Source organism: Salmo trutta, chromosome 4 (assembly GCF_901001165.1).
Source record: "Salmo trutta chromosome 4, fSalTru1.1, whole genome shotgun sequence".
NCBI classification, from domain to species: domain Eukaryota; kingdom Metazoa; phylum Chordata; class Actinopteri; order Salmoniformes; family Salmonidae; genus Salmo; species Salmo trutta.
In genome coordinates, this window is record NC_042960.1 from 25,564,486 (window position 1) to 25,587,216 (window position 22,731).

The 22,731-nt window shown below is 44.8% G+C and overlaps 1 protein-coding gene and 1 long non-coding RNA gene across 7 annotated transcripts; one reads left to right on the plus strand and one right to left on the minus strand.

Moving 5' to 3' along the window:
* Positions 1–8,869: 8,869 nt before the first annotated feature.
* On the minus strand, positions 8,870–21,667 carry LOC115192148 (SAGA-associated factor 29). 6 transcript variants are annotated; one of them, XM_029750332.1, is made up of 11 exons: positions 21,574–21,630; positions 13,611–13,673; positions 13,419–13,492; positions 11,980–12,055; positions 11,487–11,559; positions 11,073–11,137; positions 10,814–10,943; positions 9,962–10,108; positions 9,779–9,814; positions 9,473–9,635; positions 8,870–9,212 (listed from the first exon to the last, which is right to left on the minus strand). In XM_029750332.1, exons 3-11 carry the CDS (start codon positions 13,482–13,484, stop codon positions 9,096–9,098), a joined length of 873 nt encoding a protein of 290 aa, XP_029606192.1. In that variant the 5' UTR covers positions 13,485–13,492; positions 13,611–13,673; positions 21,574–21,630; the 3' UTR covers positions 8,870–9,095. The 6 variants fall into 6 exon arrangements, with proteins under 6 accessions (XP_029606192.1, XP_029606193.1, XP_029606194.1 ...); XM_029750333.1 differs by lacking the exon at positions 21,574–21,630 and adding an exon at positions 16,521–16,546; XM_029750334.1 differs by lacking the exon at positions 13,611–13,673 and having other exon boundaries at positions 21,574–21,667.
* Positions 21,145–22,731, plus strand: LOC115192150 (uncharacterized). Its single transcript, XR_003877887.1, has 2 exons — positions 21,145–21,511; positions 22,139–22,731. It is a non-coding gene; the product is annotated as an uncharacterized LOC115192150 (long non-coding RNA).

Consider the following 22,731-nt stretch of genomic DNA (forward strand, 5'->3'; position numbering starts at 1 on the left):
CTAGTCCTCAGCAGTCCAATCCCTGTACCTTTTGCAGAATATCAGTCTGTCCCTGATGTTTTTCCTGGAGAGAAGTGGCTTCTTTGCTGCCCTTCTTGACACCAGGCCATCCTCCAAAAGTCTTCGCCTCACTGTGCGTGCAGATGCACTCACACCTGCCTGCTGCCATTCCTGAGCAAGCTCTGTACTAGTGGTGCCCCGATCCCGCAGCTGAATCAACTTTAGGAGACGGTCCTGACGCTTGCTGGACTTTCATGGGCGCCCTGAAGCCTTCTTCACAACAATTAAACCGCTCTCCTTGAAGTTCTTGATGATCCGATAAATGGTTGATTTAGGTGCAATCTTACTAGCAGCAATATCCTTGCCTGTGAAGCCCTTTTTGTGCAAAGCAATGATGATGGCACGTGTTTCCTTGCAGGTAACCATGTTTGACAGAGGAAGAACAATGATTCCAAGCACCACCCTCCTTTTGAAGCTTCCAGTCTGTTATTCGAACTCTATCAGCATGACAGAGTGATCTCCAGCATTGTCCTCGTCAACACTCACACCTGTGTTAATGAGAGAATCACTGACATGATGTCAGCTGGTCCTTTTGTGGCAGGGCTGAAATGCAGTGTAAATGTTTTGGGGGGATTCAGTTCATTTGCATGGCAAAGAGGGACTTTGCAATTAATTGCAATTCATCTGCTCACTCTTCATATGCAAATTGCCATCATACAAACTGAGGCAGCAGACTTTGTGAAAATTAATATTTGTGTCATTCTCAAAACTTTTGGCCACGACTGTAAATGAAGAGATGTGCAGAAAGATAATCAGCCTCTGTGTCTGTGGATCCTTTCCCCTTAATGTATTTTTCATATCAGCAAGGCCCAGCTTTTCTAAGACACACCATTTATTTAAAGCTCTCGTTGAGTCTATTGCTTCAATCCTTGTTTCGTTTTCACTTATTCTTACCTGGTAAATAAGCAACAATGCTGGGTAACCACAAGGAGAAAAAGGTGAGGTGAGACACTGGATAAGGCTCTCATCGCTGTCATTCGTAGGAGAAAGAGACAGAGATATCGCGGAAGGAGATCGGGGTGCCTTGTAAGGATCCGGCGACGAGTGGCTAATCTGCCTTTGCCATCGGTACTATTGGCCAATGTACAATCGCTGGATAATAAAGTGGATGAACTACAAGCACGTATATCCTACCAACTTAACATTAAAAACTGTAATACCTTATGTTTCACCGAGTCGTGACTGAACGACGACATTAATAACATATAGCTGGCGGGTTACACACTGTATCGGCAGGATAGAACAGCAGCTTCTGGTAAGACAAGGGGTAGCAGTCTATGTATATTTGTAAACAACAGCTGGTGCACGATACCTAAGGAAGTCTCAAGGTTTTGCTCGCCTGAGGTAGAGTATCTCATGATAAGCTGTAGACCACACTATCTACCAAGAAAGTTTTCATCTATATTCTTCGTAGCTGTCTATTTACCACCACAAACCGATACTGATATTATGACCTCACACAATGAGCTGTATACGGCCATTAGCAAACAGGAAAATGTTCATCCAGAGGCGGCACTTCTAGTGGCCGGGGGCTTTAATGCACGGAAACTTAAATATGTTTTACCTCATTTCTACCAGCATGTTAAATGTGCAACCAGAGGAAAAAAACTCTAGACCACCTTTAAACTCTAGACCACCTTTACTCCACACACAGAGACGCGTACAAAGCTCTCCAGATGAAGCAGATGCTAAGCTACAGGACTGTTTTGCTAGCACAGACTGGAATATGTTCCGGGATTCTTCCGATGGCATTGAGGAGTACACCACATCAGTTACTGGCTTCACAAATAAGTGCATTGATCATGTCGTCCCCACACTGACTGTACGTACATACCCCAACCAGAAGGCATGGATTACAGTCAACATTCGCACTGAGCTAAAGGGTAGAGCTGCCGCTTTCAAGGTGCGAGACTCTAACTCGGAAGCTTATAAGAAATCCCGCTATGCCCTCCAACGAACCATCAAACAGGCAAAGCATCAATACAGGTCTAAGGTCAAATAATACTACACCGGCTCCGACATTCGTCGGATGTGGCAGGGCTTGCAAACTATTACAGACTTACAAAGGCAAGCACAGCCGCGAACTTCCCAGTGACACGAGCCTACCAGACGAGCTAAATTACTTCTATGCTCGCTTCGAGGCAAGTAACACTGAAACATGCATGAGAGCATCAGCTGTTCCAGACAACTGTGTGATCACGCTCTCCATAGCCGATGTGAGTAAGACCTTTAAACAGGTCAACATTCACAGACGGATTACCAGGACGTGTACTCCGAGCATGCGCTTACCAACTGGAAAGTGTCTTCACTGACCTTTTCAACCTCTCCCTGTCTGAGTCTGTAATACCAACATGTTTCAAGCAGACCACCATAGTCCCTGTGGCCAAAAACACTAAGGTAACCTGCCTAAATGACTACAGACCGTAGCACTCACATCTGTAGCCATGAAGTGCTTTGAAAGTGCTGGTGATGGCTCACATCAACTCCATTATCCCAAAAACCCTAGACCCACCAATTTGCATACCACCCCAACAGATCCACAGATGATGCCATCTCTATTGCACTCCACACTGCCCTTTCACACCTGGACAAAAGGAACACCTACGTGAGAATTCTACTCATTGACTACAGCTCAGCGTTCAACACCATAGTGCCCTCAAGCTCATTATTAAGCTAAGGACCCAGGGACTAAACACCTCCCTCTGCAACTGGATCCTGGACTTCCTGACAGGCCACCCCCAGGTGGTAAGAGTAGGTAACAACACATCCGCCACGCTGATCCTCAACACAGGGGCCCCTCAGTGGTGTGTGTTCAGTCCTCTCCTGTACTCCCTGTTCACTCATGACTGCATGGCCAGGCACGACTCCAACACCATCATTAAGTTTGTCGATGACAGCCTGATCAACGACAACACAGCCTATAGGGAGGAGGTCAGAGACCTGGCAGTGCGGTGCCAGGACAACAACCTCTCCCTCAACGTGATCGAGACAAAGGAGATGATTGTGGACGACAGGAAGAGGAGGACCGAGCACGCCCCCATTCTTGACGGGGCTGTAGTGGAGCAGGTTGAGAGCTTCAAGTTCCTTCACCAAGACAAGCACACTAAGACATTCGGCGCATGTGACAAATACAATTTGATTTGCTTTAAAGTATTTTTACTTAAGTACTTTACACCACCGGATGTTATTACTCCAACCTCGTGAAATGTACAAACTGACATTTTCGTCAAAAACGACTTTATATCCAAGGAGTGCCATTGATTTGAAGCTCTGCACATTCACAGTTCGGAGCGAGACAACAGTTAGACCCGATTATGTGTTTCTATGCATGAGCTTTGCTAGCCAACATCGCTATGACATCGCCTACAAATGTGCTTCGGGATTTCTATTGGAGAAGCAGTTTTAGCCTATCTTTATGCTGTACTGTCTTTTATTCTGTTCTGGACCTGGTTTCCCAAAAACATCTTAAGGCTAAGTTAATCGTTAGAACATCCTATGGTTCTAACAATGAACTTAGCCTAATTAAGATGCTTCATCTTAGAACCATAGGGAAATGATGTGCTTGCTTTCAGGGACAAAGGAAAAGCCCTACTATATGTCATCTTAAATCATTTATAAAAATTTGATTTGTTGAAGAAATTGAACAGTCTACTCTATATTCTAGCAAATAAAGTGTACCCAAATATATATATATATATATATTATAATACCAGTCAAAAGTTTGGATACACCTACTCATTCAAGGGTTTTTCTTTATTTGTACTATTGTTATTTTTACTATACATTGTAGAATTATAGCGAAGATATTAAAACTATGGAATAACACATATGGAATCATGTAGTAACCAAAAAAAGTGTTCGATTTTTTAAAATGTATTTTAGATTCTTCAAAGTAGCTACCCTTTGCCTTGATGACAGCTTTGCACACGCTTGGCATTCTCTCAACCAGCTTCACCTGGAATGCTTTTCCAACAGTCTTGAAGGAGTTCCCACACACACTTGTTGGCTGCTTTTCCTTCATTCTGCGGTCCAACTCATCCCAAACCATCTCAATTGGGTTGAGGTTGGGTGATTGTGGAGGCCAGGTCATCTAATACAGCACTCCATCACTCTCCTTCTTGGTGAAATAGCCCTTACACAGCCAGGAGGTGTGTTCGGTCATTGTCCTGTTGAAAAACAAATGATAGTCCCACTAAGCGCAAACCAGATGGGATGGCGTATAGCTGCAGAATGCTGTAGTAGCCATGCTGGTTAAGTGTGCCTTGAATTCTAAATAAATCACAGACAGTCTCACCAGCAAAGCACCCCCACACCTCCTTCACCATGCTTCACACTGGGAACCACAGATGCAGAGATCATCCCTTCACCTACTCTGCGACTCACAAAGACAAAGCGGTTGGAACCAAAAATCTCACATTTGGACTCATCAGATTTCCACTGGTATAATGTCAATTGCTCGTGTTTCTTGGTCCAAGCAAGTCTCTTCTTCTTATTGGTGTCCTTTAGTAGTGGTTTCTTTGCAGCAATTTGACCATGATGGCTTGATTCACACAGTCTCCTCTGAACAGTTGATGTTGAGATGTGTCTGTTACTTGAACTCTCTAAAGCATCTGTTTGGGCTGCAATTTCTGAGGCTGGTAACTCTACTGAACTTATCCTCTGCAGCAGAGGTAACTCTGGGTCTTCCTTTCCTGTGGCGTTCCTCATGAGAGCCAGTTTCATAATAGTGCTTGATGGTTTTTGCAACTGCACTTGAAGAAACTTTCAAAGTCCTTGAAAATTTCCGGACTGACTGACCTTCATGTTTTAAAGTGATTATGTATTGTTGTTTCTCTGCTTATTTGAGCTGTTCTTGCAATAATATGGACTTGGTCTTTTACCAAATCTTCTGTATACCAACCCTACCTTGTCACAACACAACAGTTGGCTCAAACGCATTAAGAAGGAAAGAAATTCCATAAATGAACTTTTAGCAAGGCACACCTGTTAATTGAAATGCATTCCAGGTGACTACCACATTAAGCTGGTTGAGAGAATGACAAGCGTGTGCAAAGCTGTCATCAAGGCAAAGGGTGGGTACTTTGAAGAATCTCAAATATATTTGTTTAACACTTTTTTGGTTAAACATTCCATGTGTTATTTCATAGTTTTGATGTCTTCCCTATTATTCTACAACGTAGAAAATAGTAAAAAATAAAGAAAAACCCTTGAATGAGTAGGTGTTGTGAGAGAAAAATCACGTATTTACCTTAATATTTACCTACCTTAATAGTTAACAATTAATATGCTTAACGACAGTAAAGACATTTCTTTAGTGCCAATGATGTGCTTCTGAGAAAGTATGGTTCATCTCTTCCACATTAACTCCAACCAGTTGGTCTAGGTGTGTAGTCAAGGACATGGGATAGAGATATGCTTGAGGAACAGATAGACCTGTATTGTTTCAATTTCTCTTTGCTTCTGAGTAACCTGGTCACACGGCATAAGACAAAGAGCCTCTGAGAAGTGACCACAGTTCTTCAGCCCATCCTGTTCTTTTACTATCTTCCAAGGGCACAGCTGTGGGGAGATGGAAGAGAACGGAGGCTGGCTTGGTAGAGAAAGGAGTAACGGAACTAACGTTATCACTTGTTGGTGCGCTATGACCCGATACACATAGCCACAAGAAAACAAGGTAGCTTATATTGCCCTGATCTGCTGGGGAGGGGTGGAACCAACCATGACTAAGCAGTTCTTGGGTTGCGATATAAACCCCTTGCGTCTGTATTATTTGAGCTCTCACTGCATTCACTCTGTGTGCATGTAGTGACCTTGCTCCCTTATTGAGTGAATAAAGATTTTTGATTAAGTATAACTGACTTGTGTGATAAGTTTGTCTCTTCACATTTGATAATACAGAAATAACCACCACAGTGTATCCAAACCTTTGACTGGTACTGTATTATAAAAACGGTTTATTCTTAGTCAGTGTCCTTAGTCGACATACAAATGAAAAACATTGTTTTTTGTTAACATTGCAGCAGACGGCAGGGAGAGGTGAGGGGCGTGGTTATTGAGGGGAGATATATGGCAGCCCGTTGGCTCCACCCCCGGGCCTTATATGGACTTCCTGCCCCAACGAGGAAAGGCTGTGTTTCGTTAAGCCAGGGAGTGCTTGGGGATAAAGGAGGAAGCAGCCTGCACAAAGGGGCAGAGTAGGAGAGAATCAAGAGCGTTATGAAGAGTGGGAGAAGAGAGAACACTATCTGTGAGATTACCCATTGTGACCTGGACTGTTGGACTACCCCCGTTGTGTACCGGACCGGATTGGTTGAGGACCCGAGTGTGAGGATTACCCCTGGAAAACAGCTTGTGGTGATTGGTGAATTCCCCTCTCTTCCCCAGTGTACCAAAACCCCTAATAAACTTCCCATTTGCATTAATTTGTGCTACTGATGCATGTTTTGTTATTGAACTTGGAGATGTGGCAACCCCACACCCTTGAGCCTGGTACAACATGTAAACAAAAACAACACACACACATAGCATAGCCCATTCCACAAGAAGCATAGTCATGTCACTACCAGGCCAATACAGACAGAACAGAGCACAGAACATCCTGCACGTCTCACAATGACAAAACAGATGAGCCATAACACACCGTTGGATATCAATACAACTCCCTAGATTGATTGAGCCTCACAGATAGCGTCCCAAAACAAATTTTTACCAGCATGTCACATGTGCAACCAGAGGGAAAAAAACCTCTGGAACACCTTTACTCCACACACAGAGATCCATACAAACCCTGCACTCCATTTGGCAAATCTGACCATAATTCTATCCTCCTGATTCCTGCTTACAAGCAAAAAAACTAAAGCAGGAAGTACCAGTGACTCGCTCAATACAGAAGTGGTCAGATGATGCGGATGCTACACTACAGGACTGTTTTTCTAGCACAGAATATGTTCCGGGATTCATCCAATGGCATTGAGGAGTATACCACCTCAGTCATCGGCTTCATCAATAAGTGCATCGACAACGTCGTTCCCACAGTGACCGTACGTACATATCCCAACCAGAAGCCATGGATTACAGGCAACATCCGCATCGAGCTAAAGGCTAGAGCTGCCGCTTTCAAGGAGCGGGACACAAAACCCGGACGCCTATAAGAAACCCCGCTATGCCCTCAGACGAACCATCAAACAAGCAAAGCGTCAATACAGGATTAAAATTGAATCCTACTACACCGACTCTGACGTTCGTCGGATGTGGCTGGCCTTAAACTATTACGGACAACAAAGGAAATACCAGACACGAGTAGCTGTGACCCGAGCCTACCAGACGAGCTAAATGCCTTTTATGCTCGCTTCGAGGCAAGCAACACTGAAGCATGCACAAGAGCACCAGATGTTCTGGATGACTGTGTGATAACGCTCTCGGTAGCCGATGTGAGCAAGACCTTTAAACAGGTCAACATTCACAAAGCCTGCGGGGCCAGATGGATTACCAGGACGTGTACTCAAAGCATGCGCGGACCAACTGTCTTCACTGACATTTTCAACCTCTCCCTGACTGAGTCAAGCAGACCACCATAGTCCCTGTGTCCAAGGAAGCGAAGGTAACCTGCCTAAATGATTACCGCCCTGTAGCACTCACGTCGGTAGCCATGAAGTGCTTTGAAAGGCTGGTCATTACTCACATCAACAGCATCCTCCCGGATACCCTAGACCCACTCCAATTCACATAGCGCTCCAACAGATCCACAGATGACGCAATCTTAATCGCACTCCACACTGCGCTTTCACACCTGGACAAAAGGAACACCTATGTGAGAATGGTGTTCAATGACTACAGCTCAGCTTTCATCACCATAGTGTCCTCAAAGCTCATCGCAAAGCTAAGGACCCTGGGACTAAACACCTCCCTCTGCAACTGGATCCTGGACTTCCTGACGGGCCGCCCCCAGGTGGTAAGGGTTGGCAACAAAACGTCTGCCATGCTGATCCTCAACACTGGGGCCCCTAAGGGGTGTGTACTTAGTCCCATCCTGCACTCCCTGTTCATCCACGACTGTGTGGCCAAACAAGACTCCAACATCATCATTAAGTTTGCTGATGACAACAGTGGTAGGCCTGATCACCGACAACAATGAGACAGCCTATAGGGAGGTCGTCAGAGAACTGGCAGTGTGATGCCAGGACAACAACCTCTCCCTCAATGTGAGCAAGACTAAGAAGCTGATCATGGACTACAGGAAAAGGAGGGCCGAACAGGCCCCCATTAACATCAACGGGCTGTAGTGGAGCGGGTTGAGAGTTTCAAGTTCCTTGGTGTCCACATCACCAATGATCTATCATGGTCCAAACACACCAAGACAGTCATGAAGAGGGCACAACAAAACCTTTTCCCCCTCGGTAGACTAAAAAGATTTGGCATGGATCCCCAGATCCTCAAAAAGTTCTACACCTGCACCCTAGAGAGCATCCTGACAGTCGCATCACCGCCTGGTATGGCAACTGCTCAGCATCTGACCGTAAGGCGCTACAGAGGGTAGTGCGTACTGCTGCGACTCGCTGTTTATTATCTATGCATAGTCACTTCACCCCTACCTACATGTACAAATTACCTCTAACCTGTACCCCCGCACACTGACTTGGTATCGGTACCCCCTGTATATAGCCTCATTATTGTTATGTTATTGTGTTACTTTTTACTTTAGTTTATTTGGTAAATATTTTCTTAACTCTTTCTTGAACTGCATTGTTGGTTAAGGGCTTGTACGTAAGCATTTCATGGTATACAAGTTGTATTCGGCGCATGTGACAAGTAAAGTTTGATGTTATTTTATTTGAAGCCCGCCCTCAGTGTGTCCATACGTGTGGCTAAGGCACGGAATCCATTGTTATTCTGGGGAGAGGGGTGGTTGGAAACACTTGTCTAGGAACATTTGTCTACACAGTGTATTTGTCAAGTCTGACAAAATACAGTATCTTCAGTCACAGTCCCCTTGATTTCTCCTGGCTCCTCTCTTTCCTTCTCCTCTTCATCAGTCTCTACTTCTTTTTGTTCTCTTTGCAGGCCACCACGTATCTCTGAGCTACGTTGAGGGGCGGGGAGTAGCCGTCTGCGTACGACGTGTCCTCAAACAGCACTGAGTAGTCGTCCTGGGGCTGAGAGAGCAGAGAGAGCATGGTGGTTAGTGGAGAGAACAGAGTTCACTGATTTGGGGTCAGTTTAGCATTTTCCCCAATAATGGTTAAGGTTAGGATTGATGGAGGGGAAGCTGCCACGCGAGGGGCCTGCCTGGATGCAGGGTTTGGTGTACAGTAACATTATCTCTGAACCAGCTTTATGTAGTTTCGTCATCAAATAAAATGTATTCAAATTACATCAATCAGCTCCCCCCCTCCTCTCCCTTTCCTTGTCTCACCCGGTGTGGGTGGGTGTGGATGAGGGCTCTGTAGAAGCAGGTGGTCTGGGGGTAGAGGGCCAGCACCAGCTGGTCTTTACTGAACAGGGCCTCCGGGTCCGTCTCTGGGTTGGCCTTCCACTGGGGGAGGGGGATGATACGCCGCCTGCTCAGGGTGTGTCTCCTGGAGGAGGATGGGGGGGGATAAGAAGTAGAGTAAGATAATTGTCATTATATCCAAGGTGAGATTTTCAGGGCATAAAATATAATGTACTACAAGACAAAATAGTAGGAAGAGAAATATAGAAAAAGAAGACATTGACTTACTCTTTTCCTTCCTCATCAATGTCATCCACTTCGTACCTGAAGGATAGAGCAAAAGAATACAACTCAAAACAGTCTGTGTTGTAGCTGATTGGCTAAAAGTGTTAAAGGCTGTAGTTGATTGGTAACAGTGGTACATGGCTGTACTTGATTGGCAGTGGCTGGAGCTGATTTGCTGATAGTTACTTGTTGGTGGAGTGGCTGTAGCTGACCACCTCGGCCAGGATCCACTGTTCGTCTCCGTCCACGGCCTTGACCCGCGCTGCCACCTTGTCCCCTTGCTTGGCCACGTAGTCACTGTTGGCTGGCATCGCCCCACACAGGGGAGGAGGACTGGAGGAGAGGAGGATACAGGGAAGGATGGAGGGTTTTAGGGGTGAGGGAGTAATATAGTAATAGAGGACAGAAAAAAGGGGCAGGTGGAAAAGTAAGGGGGGGTACTGAACTTGAAATGTACACAACAAGAACACAGATTTTGGCCTCCCGAGTGGCGCAGTGGTCTAAGGCACTGCATCGCAGTGCTAGCTGTGCCACTAAAGATTCTGGGTTCGAGTCCAGGCTCTGTCGCAGCCGGCCGCGACCGGGAGGCCCATGGGGCGGTGCACAATTGGTCCAGTGTCGTCCGGGTTAGGGGTGGGTTTGGCCGGCAGGGATATCCTTGTCTCATCGCGCACTAGCGACTCCTGTGGCGTGCCAGGCGCAGTGCACGCCGACACGGTCGCCAGGTGTACGGTGTTTCCTCCGACACATTGGTGCGGCTGGCTTCCGGGTTAGATATGCATTGTGGAAGCAGTGCGGCTTGGTTGGGTTGTGTTTCGGAGGACGCATGGCTCTCGACCTTCGCCTCTCCCGAGTCCGTACTGGAGTTGCAGCGAGACAAGACTGTAACTACTACCAATTGGATACCACGAAATTGGGGAGAAAAAAGGGGTGAACATTTTTTTTATTAAATAAAAAAGAACAGATTTTTGTTTCCCGTTGTAAAATGTTGTGCACTACTGAACTGAGCTCAGGAGAGACTGAATCTTCAGACCCTACCTGTCTCCTGGCTTGCCAATCCACAGCGGGAGCGTCATGGCTGACTGTTGGAGCAGCGTCATCAGCACCCCCCTCCGCATGGTCTTCCTGGGGGGGTCATTGTCGCTGTTCACACCTGCCATCTTAGCCGCTGGGGGAGAGGAGAAAGAGATTGAGGTATGGGCTGCATCTCAATAGTTAACAGTGGCTTATTCTTGTCTCCTCTCCTTCCTAAATAGGATGTAGGCTATTATGAGAATTCAGTCACAGCCATTCTTACCTATTCGCCTCTCCTCCAATAAGGATTTGATCTCTGCAATTTTGTCGAGAGCATGACGAAGAATACTGTGGGAGAGAAAGAGTGGCGTCCAACTTATTTCTTTGGAATGGAGCTGTACTTACTTACTCCACATGGTGGCGATGATTTCTGAACGCATGACAAAAATACATCCAATCACTTAAGTACCACAGTTGGATAGGTGAAAGGAAACATTACATTAAATGGCTTACACCAAACCTACCATATCAGATCAGTGGACACTTCAAGGGGCATAGGGCAAGGGGCATAGGGATATCAGTGTAGGCTACCCTGATGAAGACAGCTTGTCTGTCGAAACGTTGGTTATTAAATTATTGCATCTGAGCTCCTAGAGTGTGCGGCTCTCCTCTTCTTTTTCAAGTGTAGGCTACCGACCTGCACTCTGCCTCAGCGTCTGCTCTGGCTGTGGTGTAGAGTCCCCTCAGCTTAGTCCGGTAGTAAGGGGAGGCTGGGGGAGATGGGTACAAGAATAACACCTTATTAAACTCTGTGTGTGTGTGTGTGTGTGTGTGTGTGTGTCCTTGTGGGGATCTAAAATCCCCAAAGTCCCCACAAGGATAGTAACATTTCCCACGTCCCCATGAGGACAAAGGCTATTTTAATCTTAGGGTTTAGGTTACAATTAGGATAAGAGGTTAGTGGTAAGGTTTAGGGTTACAAGTAAGGGTTAGGTTTAGGGGTTAGGGAAAATAGGATTTTGAATGGAAATTAATTTTAGGTCCCCAAGAGGATAGAAGAACATAACGTGTGTGTGTCTAGCTTAGCCAGACGATACATAAATAGAAACGGTGAGTAACAGTAATATGAAGAGTTCGAAAATAGTGTTAATGGACAAAGGGGAATGTGGGGAGGCGAGGTAGAGGCTCACTCTTGTTCTCAGTCTGCATCCTCTCATGTGTTTTCTGGATGTTGAGCAGGTTGTGTTCACTGCGCGACCGCTCCTCCTGAAATAGAGAAGGAAAGGGATTAATATTACAATGTGGTTGTTGCATAGGTGCAAAATGATGCAATATATCAGCAAGAAAAACATGCAATGTGCACACAAAATGTAAATGTATTACAGTGATTGATGTTTGGCAATGGAATTTAATTTGATCTCTGAATATCATTCCTATTCTGTATTGCTAGGTATTACATTACTCCCTATGATGGCATGATGTAAAAATATGAGTCATTGGAGTCACATTTGAATATAACTAGCAGACGACACACAATTAATCTTCTCCTTTCCCCCTTCTGATAACCAGGTGGCGAATCGCATCTCTGCATGTCTGGCAGACATATCAGTGTGGATGACGGATCACCACCTCAAGCTGAACCTCGGCAAGACGGAGCTGCTCTTCCTCCCGGGGAAGGACTGCCCTTTCCATGATCTCGCCATCACGGTTGACAACTCCATTGTGTCCTCCTCCCAGAGTGCTAAGAGCCTCGGCGTGACCCTGGACAACACCCTGTCGTTCTCCGCTAACATCAAGGCGGTGACCCGATCCTGTAGGTTCATGCTATACAACATTCGCAGAGTACCACCCTGCCTTACACAGGAAGCGCGCAGGTCCTAATCCAGGCACTTGTCATCTCCCGTCTGGATTACTGCAACTCCCTGTTGGCGGGGCTCCCTGCCTGTGCCATTAAACCCCTACAACTCATCCAGAACGCCGCAGCCCGTCTGGTGTTCAACCTTCCCAAGTTCTCTCACGTCACCCCGCTCCTCCGCACACTCCACTGGCTTCCAGTTGAAGCTCGCATCTGCTACAAGACCATGGTGCTTGCCTACGGAGCTGTGAGGGGAACGGCACCTCCGTACCTTCAGGCTCTGATCAGGCCCTACACCCAAACAAGGGCACTGCGTTCATCCACCTCTGGCCTGCTGGCCCCCCTACCTCTGCGGAAGCACAGTTCCCGCTCAGCCCAGTCAAAACGGTTCGCTGCTCTGGCACCCCAATGGTGGAACAAGCTCCCTCACAACGCCAGGACAGCGGAGTCAATCACCACCTTCCGTAGACACCTGAAACCCCACCTCTTTAAGGAATACCTGGGATAGGATATAGTAATCCTTCTAACCCCCCCCAAAAAAGATATAGATGTACTATTGTAAAGTGGTTGTTCCACTGGATATCATAAGGTGAATGCCCCAATTTGTAAGTCGCTCTGGAAAAGAGCGTCTGCTAAATGACGTAAATGTAAAATGTAAATGTAGGTAGCTATTTATTCATCAAATGACCGTCCTCCACTGTGGTACCTGTATCATTGGTCAGTGCTCCTGATGACAACAGCACTTGGGTGTAGAAACCATTGGTTGAGACTTACCTGCGTCTGCTTGATGAGTTGATGGAGCTCTGTTAAAAGCTCTGCGATTTTGGTGTCCGCCGACATGATGTTGCCTGTGGTAATGAGATGTCCAAAATGCATTCATCAAATTAGTTTCACTTGAGTTTAAAGCAGCAACATGATAGACATGCCTTGCACACATGATAGCTAGCCAGCAGATTTCGACCCTACCGTTATGCTCGTTTACAATGAGTTGCACTGGGGTCGGAACATCATCAAGGTTAGATTAAGACTCTGGGGATGAGAAATTGTGTTATACTCCAAATTGTCCCAACTGTTACGCCGGGAAGATTAAACGGCTGCTTATTTTCAAAGCTGCCCTTTTCGTCCTCATGCTATCCAGCAGGAGCCACAGCTGCCATTATAGAATGACATGTTGAGTAAAACAACAAATGAGCTGATTGGCTGCCACTGCTATTCCAAAACGGTGGCGGTGGCTACTGCTAGCTAGCATGAGGACAAAAAGGGTAGTTTTCCAGAAAACTAGTAGTATTTCAATCTTCTCGATGTATCAGTTTAGATATACAGTTGAAGTCGGAAGTTTACATACATCTTAGCCAAATACATTTAAACTCAGTTTTTCACAATTTCTGACATTTAAATCATAGTAAAAAATCCCTGTCTTAGGTCAGTTAGGATCACCACTTTCTTTTAAGAATGTGACATGTCAGAATAAGAGTAGAAAGAATGATTTAGATAAGCTTTTATTTCTTTCATCACATTCCCAGTGGGTCTGAAGTTTACATACACTCAATTCGTATTTGGTAGCATTGCCTTTAAATTGTTTAACTTGGGTCAAACGTTTCGGGTAGCCTTCCACAAGCTTCCCACAATAAGTTGGCTGAATTTTGGCCCATTCCTCCTGACAGAGCTGGTGTAACTGAGTCAGGTTTGTAGGCCTCCTTGCTCACACACGCTTTTTCAGTTCTGCCCCTAGATTTTCTATGAGATTGAGGTCAGGGCTTTGTGATGGCCACTCCAATACCTTGACTTTGTTGTCCTTAAGCCATTTTGTCACAACTTTGGAAGTATGCTTGGGGTCATTGTCCATTTGGAAGACCCATTTGCGACCAAGCTTTAACTTCCTGACTGATGTCTTGAGATGTTGCTTCAATATATCCATGTAATTTTCCATACTCATGATGCCATCTATTTTGTGAAGTGCACCAGTCCCTCCTGCAGCAAAGCACCCTCACAACATGATGCTTCCACCCCCGTGCTTCACGGTTGGGATGGTGTTCTTCAGCTTGCAAGCATCCCCCTTTTTCCTCCAAACATAACGATGGTCATTATGGCCAAACAGTTCTATTTTTGCTTCATCAGACCAGAGGATATTTTTCCAAAAAGTACGATCTTATTCCCCATGTGCAGTTGCAAACCGTAGTCTGGCTTTTTTATGGCAGTTTTGGAGCAGTGGCTTCTTCCTTGCTGAGCGGCCTTTCAGGTTATGTCAATATAGGACTCGTTTTACTGTGGCTATAGATACATTTGTACCTGTTTCCTCCAGCATCTTCACAAGGTCCTTTCTGCTGTTCTGGGATTTATTTGCACTTTTCGCACCAAAGTACGTTCATCTCTAGGAGACAGAATGCGTCCCCTTCCTGAGCGGTATGACGGCTGCGTGGTCCCATGGTGTTTATACTTGCGTACTATTGTTTGTACAGATGAACGTGGTACCTTCAGGCGTTTGGAAATTGCTCCCAAGGATGAACCAGACTTGTGGATGTCTACAATTTTTTTCCTGAGGTCTTAGCTGATTTCTTTAGATTTTTCCATGATGTCAAGCAAAGAGGCACTGAGTTGGCCTTGAAATTCATCCACAGATACACCTTCAATTGACTCAAATGATGTCAATTAACCTATCAGAAGCTTCTAAAGCCATGACATAATTTTCTGGAATTTTCCAAGCTGTTTAAAGGCACAGTCAACTTAGTGCATGTACACTTCTGACCCACTGGAATTGTGATACAGTGAAATAATCTGTCTGTAACAATTGTTGAAAAAAATTACTTGTGTCATGCACAAAGTAGATGTCCTAACCGTCTTGCCAAAACTATAGTTTGTTAATTTGTGGAGTGGTTGAAAAACAAGTTTTAATGACTCCAACCTGAGTGTATGTAAACTTACAACTTCAACTGTAGGTCAAATTTAGAGTACAGTGTAACATCCCATCCCTGCATTGAAGTAGGTTTTCCGATCCATATCTTGCGTTGGCTCCACGGTGTCTTAAAGGTCCAATGCTGCCATTTTTCTCTCAATATCAAATAAATTCTGGGTAACCATTAAGTACCTTACTGTGACTGTTTTCAATTAAAATGGTCAACATGAAACAAAAATAGCTTCTTAGCAAATAGCAATTTCTCAAGCAAGAATTTTGTTAGGACTGTCTGGGAGTGGTCTATGTGGGGCGGGGAAAATTGAAAACTTTCTGTTATTGGCAGAGAGGTTTGGAACTCACTCACTTACTGAAGGGAATCGTTTAATCTGGCCTGGGCGCCCAGATAGGCGTGTTTTGCAACGGGGGAAAGTTGATTGCATTCATTTTGGAACCGGGCTGCCTCCTTGGCGTGAGCCATGTTCCCCATTCAAAGCCCACTGGGAAGTTGGCTCAAAACAAAAGTGACGTATTTAAACCACGTGGAGTAATGTGTAGGATTCTGTGTTCACATTTAAAAGTGATTGCTTTTGATAAAAACACGAGAGGTTGCATGTTACTGGATGATGTACCATGCTGCCTTGTTGACAACATGACCGCGTGGCGTAGATTACTTTTCAATTTGAGAAAGGTGCTCCTCCCTCACCGCTTTTCCCATTCACATCACGGGCCATAGACCAGTGCCCCACAGCTCAGCATAATCTAACACCGCCCATTGGTCTATTAACTAATTTACCACCTGGTGAATATAAGATGGAGCCAGAGCAGAAGGCAGACGTTTTACGTGCCCCCAACCGATTGTGTTTTTTTGTTTATTTATCTGCGTTGTTTGTAACGTTTTTTTTACTAATTTTGTACATAATGTTGCCGCTACCGTCTCATACAACCGAAAATAACTTCTAGACATCAGGACTGTGATTACTCACCACGGACTAGCAGAATCCTGTTTCTTCTTTCACGACTCTGACGAGCCCGAGACGGAGGATAAAGGGGTCCCTCGGGAACAGGCCCCGACCCCCGTGATCTGCATGAAGAGGAGGCGGAGAAAGAGAGGCCGGAGAGCGGGCTGCCTTCAGAGAAGTCGGAGGCGATCGAATAAACCCCCACTTCCCTCAATTCTGCTAGCAAACATGCAATCTTTGGACAATAAAATCAACGAGTTACGGGGAAGATTAAACTACCAACGGGACATTAAAAACTGTAACATCTTATGCTTGACAGAGTCGTGGCTGAACGACGACAAAATCAACATACAGCTGGCTGGTTATACGATGTACCGGCAGGATAGAACAGCGGCGTCTGGTAAGACAAGGGCCGGCGGACTATGTAATTTTGTAAATAACAGCTGGTGCACTATATCGAAGGAAGTCTCGAGCTATTGCTCGCCTGAGGTTGAGTATATCATGATAAGCTGTAGACCACACTACCGAGAGAGTTCTCATCTGTATTCTTCGTAGCTGTTTACATACCACCACAGTCAGAGGTTGGCACTAAGATAGCATAGAATGAGCTGTATTCCTCCATAAAGCAAACAAGAAAACTCTCACACTGATGCGGCGCTCCTAGTAGCCGGGTACTTTAATGCAGGGAAACTTAACCTCTCTGGCACATGTGGGACGAACTCGTCCCACCTACGTAACAGCCACTGAAATCCAGTGGCGCGATTTTTGAATCGTTAGAAATACTATTACTTCAATTTCTCAAACATGACTATTTTACAGCTATTTAAAGACAAGAATCTCGTTAATCTAACCCCACTGTCCGATTTCAAAAAGGCTTTACAACGAAAGCAAAACATTAGATTATGTCAGCAGAGTGCCCAGCCAGAAATAATCAGACACCCATTTTTCAAGCTAGCATATCATGTCACATAAACCCAAACCACAGCTAAATGCAACACTAACCTTTTATGATCTTCATCAGATGACACACCTAGGACATTGTGTTATACAATACATGCATGTCTGTTCAATCAAGTTCATATTTATATCAAAAAACAGCTTTTTACATTAGCATGTGACGTTCAGAAAAAGCATAACCCCCGCAAACTTCCGGGGAATTTACTAACAGTTTGCTAAATTACTCACGATAAACGTTCACAAAAAGCATAACAATTATTTTAAGAATTATAGATACATTACTCCTCTATGCACTCGATATGTCCGATTTTAAAATAGCTTTTCGGATGAAGCACATTTTGCAATAATCTAAGTACATAGCCCGGCATCACAGGGCTAGCTATTTAGACACCCACCCAGGTCAGCCTCCACCAAAATCACATTTCCTATAAGAAAAATGTTCTTACCTTGCTTGTTCTTCGTCAGAATACACTGCCAGGACTTCTACTTCAATAACAAATGTTGGTTTGGTCCCAAATAATCCATCGTTATATCCAAACAGCGACGTTTTGTTCGTGAGTTCTAGACACTATCAGAATGCTACATCACGGTCTCGCGCATTGGCGTGACAAAAAAAATGTAAATATTCCATTACCGTACTTCGAAGCATGTCAACCGCTGTTTAAAACCAATTTTTATGCCATTTATCTCGTAGAAAAGCGATAATATTCCGACCGGGAATATGCATTGAGCCTAAACAGCCGAATTAAATTTCTCCTCAGGAGCGAATCGTGCACGCGCCTCATTCAAAGGTCCTCTGATCCGCCACTTACCAAAGGCGATAATGTGTTTCAGCCTGAGGCTGCCTCGTCAACCTTCAGGTATTTCCCGGGTTCTGAGAGCCTATCGGAGCCCTGGGAATTGTCACGTTACAGCTAAGATCCTTACTTTTCAATAAACAGATGCAAGACGCACGACTCCTTGTCAGACAGGGTACTTCCTGCATGAAACCTTGTCAGGCTTTTGCCTGCCATAGGAGTTCTGTTATACTCACAGACACCATTCAAACAGTTTTAGAAAATTCAGAGTGTTTTCTATCCAAACCTGAACAATAATATGCATATTCTAGCTTCTGAGTTGGTGTAGGAGGCAGTTAAAAATGGGCACATATTTTTTCCAAAATTCTCAATACTGCCCCCTATCCCAAACAGGTTAAATCAGTTTTACCACATTTCTATCAGCATGTTAAACGTGCAACCAGAGGGAAAAGAACTTGGGACCACCTATACTCCACACACAGAGATGTATACAAAGCTCTCCCTCCATTTGGCAAATCTGATCATAATTCCATCCTACTGATTCCTGCTTGCAAGCAAAACTTTAAGCAGGAAGCACCAGTGACTAGATCAATAAAAAAAAGTGGTCAGATGAAGCAGATGCTAAGCTACAGGACTGTTTTGCTAGCACAGACTGGAATATGTTCCAGGATTCCTCCAATGGCATTGAGGAGTACACCACATCTGTCATTGGCTTCATCAATAAGTGCATCGATGACGTCGTCCCCACAGTGACCTTACTTACATACCCCAACCAGAAGCCATGGATTACAAGCAGTCTCTGCACTGAGCTAAAAGCTAGAGCTGCCACTTTCAAGGAGCGGGACTCTAACCCGGAGACTTATAAGACATACCGCTATGCCCTCCGACGAATCATCAAACAGACAAAGCTTCAATATAGGACAAAGATTGAGTCATACTACACCAGCTTTGACGCTCGTTGGATGTGGTAGGGCTTGCAAACCATTACCGACTACAAAGGGAAGCACAACCGAGAGCTGCCCAGTGACACTAGCCTACCAGACGAGCTAAACTACTTCTATGCTCGCTTCGAGGAAAATAACACTGAAACATGCATGAGAGCACCAGCTGTACTGGAAGACTGTGTGATAACTCTCTCCGCAGCCGATGTGAGTAAGACATTTAGAAAGGTCAACATTCACAAGGCCGCAGGGCCAGACGGATTACCAGGACGTGTACTGCGAGCATGCTCTGACCTACTAGCAAGTGTCTTCACTGACATTTTCAACCTCTCCCTGTCCAAGTCTGTAATACCAACATGTTTCAAGCAGACCACCATAGCGCCTGTGCCCAAGAACATTAAGGTAACCTGCCTAAATGACTACCGACTTGTAGCACTCACGTCGGTAGCCATGAAGTGCTTTGAAAGGCTGGTCATGGCTCACATCAACACATTCAACACCATAGTGCCATCAAAGCTCATCAATAAGCTAAGGACCCTGGGACTAAACACCTCCCTCTGCAACTGGATCCTGAACTTCCTGTCGGGTAGCTAACAACACATCCACCACGCTGATCCTCAACACAGGGGCCCCTCAGGGGTGCGTGCTCAGCCCCTCCTGTACTCCCTGTTCACTCATGACTGTATGGCCAGGCACGACTCCAACATCATCATTACATTTGTAGATGACACAACAGTGGTAGGCCTGATCACCGACAACAACGAGACAGCCTACAAGGAGTAGGTTAGAGACTTGGCCGTGTGGTGCCAGGACAACAACCTCTCCTTCAACGTGATCAAGACAAAGGAGATGATTGTGGACTATCGGAAAAAGAGGACCGAGCACGCCCCCATTTTCATTGACGGGGCTGCAGTGGAGCAGGTTCAGCGCTTCAAGTTCCTTGGTGTCCACATCACCAACAAACTAACATGGTCCAAGCACACCAAGCCAGTCATGAAGCGGGCACGACAAAAACCTATTCCCCCTCAGGAGACTGAAAAGATTTGTCATGGGTCCTCAGATCCTCAAAAGCTTCTACAGCTGCACCATCGAGAGCATCCTGACTGGTTGCATCACTGCCTGGTATGGCTGCTCGGCCTCCGACCGCAAGGCACTACAGTGGGTAGCGCAAACGGCCTAGTACATCACTGGGGCCAAGCTTCCTGCCATTCAGGACCTCTATACCAGGCAGTGTCAGAGGAAGGCCCTAAAAATTGTCAAAGACTCCAGCCACCCTAGTCATAGACTCTTCTCTCTGCTACCGCACAGCAAGCGGTACCGGAGCGCTAAGTCTAGGTCCAAGAGGCTTCTAAACAGCTTCTACCCCAAGCCATAAGACTCCTGAACATCTAATCAAATGGCTACCCAGACTATTTGCATTGCCCCCCTCCACAGCACTGCCACTCTCTGTTGTCATCTATGCATAGTCACTTTAATAACTCTACCTACATGTACGTACTACCTCAACTAACCGGCACCCCCCCCCCCCTGTATATATATATTGTTATTTTTTACTGCTGTTCTGTAATTATCTCTTATTCTCATCCATATTTTTTGGGGAAACTGCACTGTTGGTTAGGGCCTCGTATATAAGCATTTCACTGTAAGGTCTACACCTGTTGTAATTTGGCACATCTGACTAATACAAAACATTTCAGGTGGACTTTTTAAAATTTAACCTTTAACTCAGCAAGTCAGTTGAGAACAAATTCTTATTTACAATTACGGTCTACACCGGCCAAACCCGGACTATGCTGGGCTAATTGTGTGCCGGCCTATGGGACTCCCAATCACTGCTGGTTGTGATACAGCCTGGATCTTTTCAAAGAGCTCTTACACCAAAGGCATTATCCTTTTCACAATATTATTCCAACTACATAGTGTGGGTATATATATCACACAAAACTCAGGAAAATAACGTTGACTGCAATGGGCCTTTAATCTAACCATGATTGCGTTCTGACCCCAGTGCAGCTCAATGTAAACAAGCGCAACGTTAGAATCTTCTGGCTAACAGTTAGCTGTATTGTTCGCAACTTATGTCACATTTACTTTGTACTGGCAAGTTGTCTGCAAGATTTAGCTATCGTGGTCAGAACAAACATATTGTAGGAAACTAGCCAGCTAAATTTAGAAAATTTAGCAAGCGAACTCACGTTCGCAAAGCTAGCTAAATAAGCTGGCTAAATAGCTAGCTAGCTTCTATGACGCCTTAAACGTGATCTTTCCTTTTTATCAACCACCAAACGCAGTTTATTTTGTGGAGTAAAGTTACATTTTGGTAAGTAGTCGTAAATTGCTATACAAAATGTTTAGAACTATGCATTCATACTATCTCCCTACCTTTGGTAGTTTGTGAGCTTTCATTCGTTTCAAGGCCTACTACGGACTGGCAGCGAGGACAAACAGTACTACCCCAAACGTTTGTCTTACGGGTCTTTCAATATTGCATCTCGGCCATAGACTGTATAAGAAATAAGGCCTCTCTCTACCATATGGGTGTTCTAATGTAAAAAAATAATATATATATATTATTTTTTTACAATTATATTTACATGTCATTATTACACACACACACACACACACACACACACACACACACACACACATATATATATATATATATATATATATATATATGTGTGTGTGTGTGTGTGTGTGTGTGTGTGTGTGTGTGTGTGTGTGTGTGTGTGTGTGTGTAATAATGACATGTAAATATAATTGTTGTTTGAATTCGTTTAGCTAATGTTTACAACCCATGGAATGTAAGTGGTGAAGTAAATTACATCTTCCAAACATCTCTCCTCAATGTTTACATATTGAAACATACAGACAATTCCTTTCAATCATTATCTTGTAAACACATTAAATTGCACAGTAATGTTTGTGTAAAATGTTCCGTCAGCAGAATTCTGCGAGGGATCGGAGGGAGGTTTGACCTCTGGAAACAAACACCATCTGTAAACACTATGGTGAAGAAAACAGCCACATAAACAGCAAAACAATCACTAAGAACTAATATGAATGTAAAGGTAGGTAGACCGTGCCCTAATGTAAAGCAATATATTATACCTATTTGATATTACTAGTTGGGTGTGTGTGGAGGGAGGCACAAAGGATGGTGAGGTGGAGATACTGAAAAGTTAATATTCAACCCTGACATGGAGAAAATAAGGTCGTAAAATGGACCATAGACAGACACAGATAAGTGTTGGCTTATCTGCCATGCTTCAAATCTGTCTGGGGCGCACTGTTCTGTTTATAATTGTGTGTGTGAGTCTTTGTGTGTTTGTTGAGAGCAGGCTTAGTCACAGCTCATATGGTAAGCTCATATATCAGCAAATATTTATTGAACAGAGTGCCCACATGACAGAGAGATGCCAAGAAAGCATGGAAGGAGGAGTCACAGAAAGAGTAAGAGAAAAAAACAGGACTGTTGTTAGACAACTGAGAGACTGCCTTTGAATGGAAATAAGCACATGTAAGAAATATGAATAGTGG

Excerpts from the sequence above, each read along its gene's own strand:
- LOC115192148 (XM_029750334.1), bottom strand. The coding sequence starts at position 13,484 with ATGTCGGCGGACACCAAAATCGCAGAGCTTTTAACAGAGCTCCATCAA. Across the intron at positions 12,056-13,418 it reads AACTCATCAAGCAGACGCAG|GAGGAGCGGTCGCGCAGTGA; the intron begins GTAAGTCTCAAC and ends TCTCTATTTCAG. Across the intron at positions 10,109-10,813 it reads ATTGGCAAGCCAGGAGACAG|TCCTCCTCCCCTGTGTGGGG; the intron begins GTAGGGTCTGAA and ends CCTCTCCTCCAG.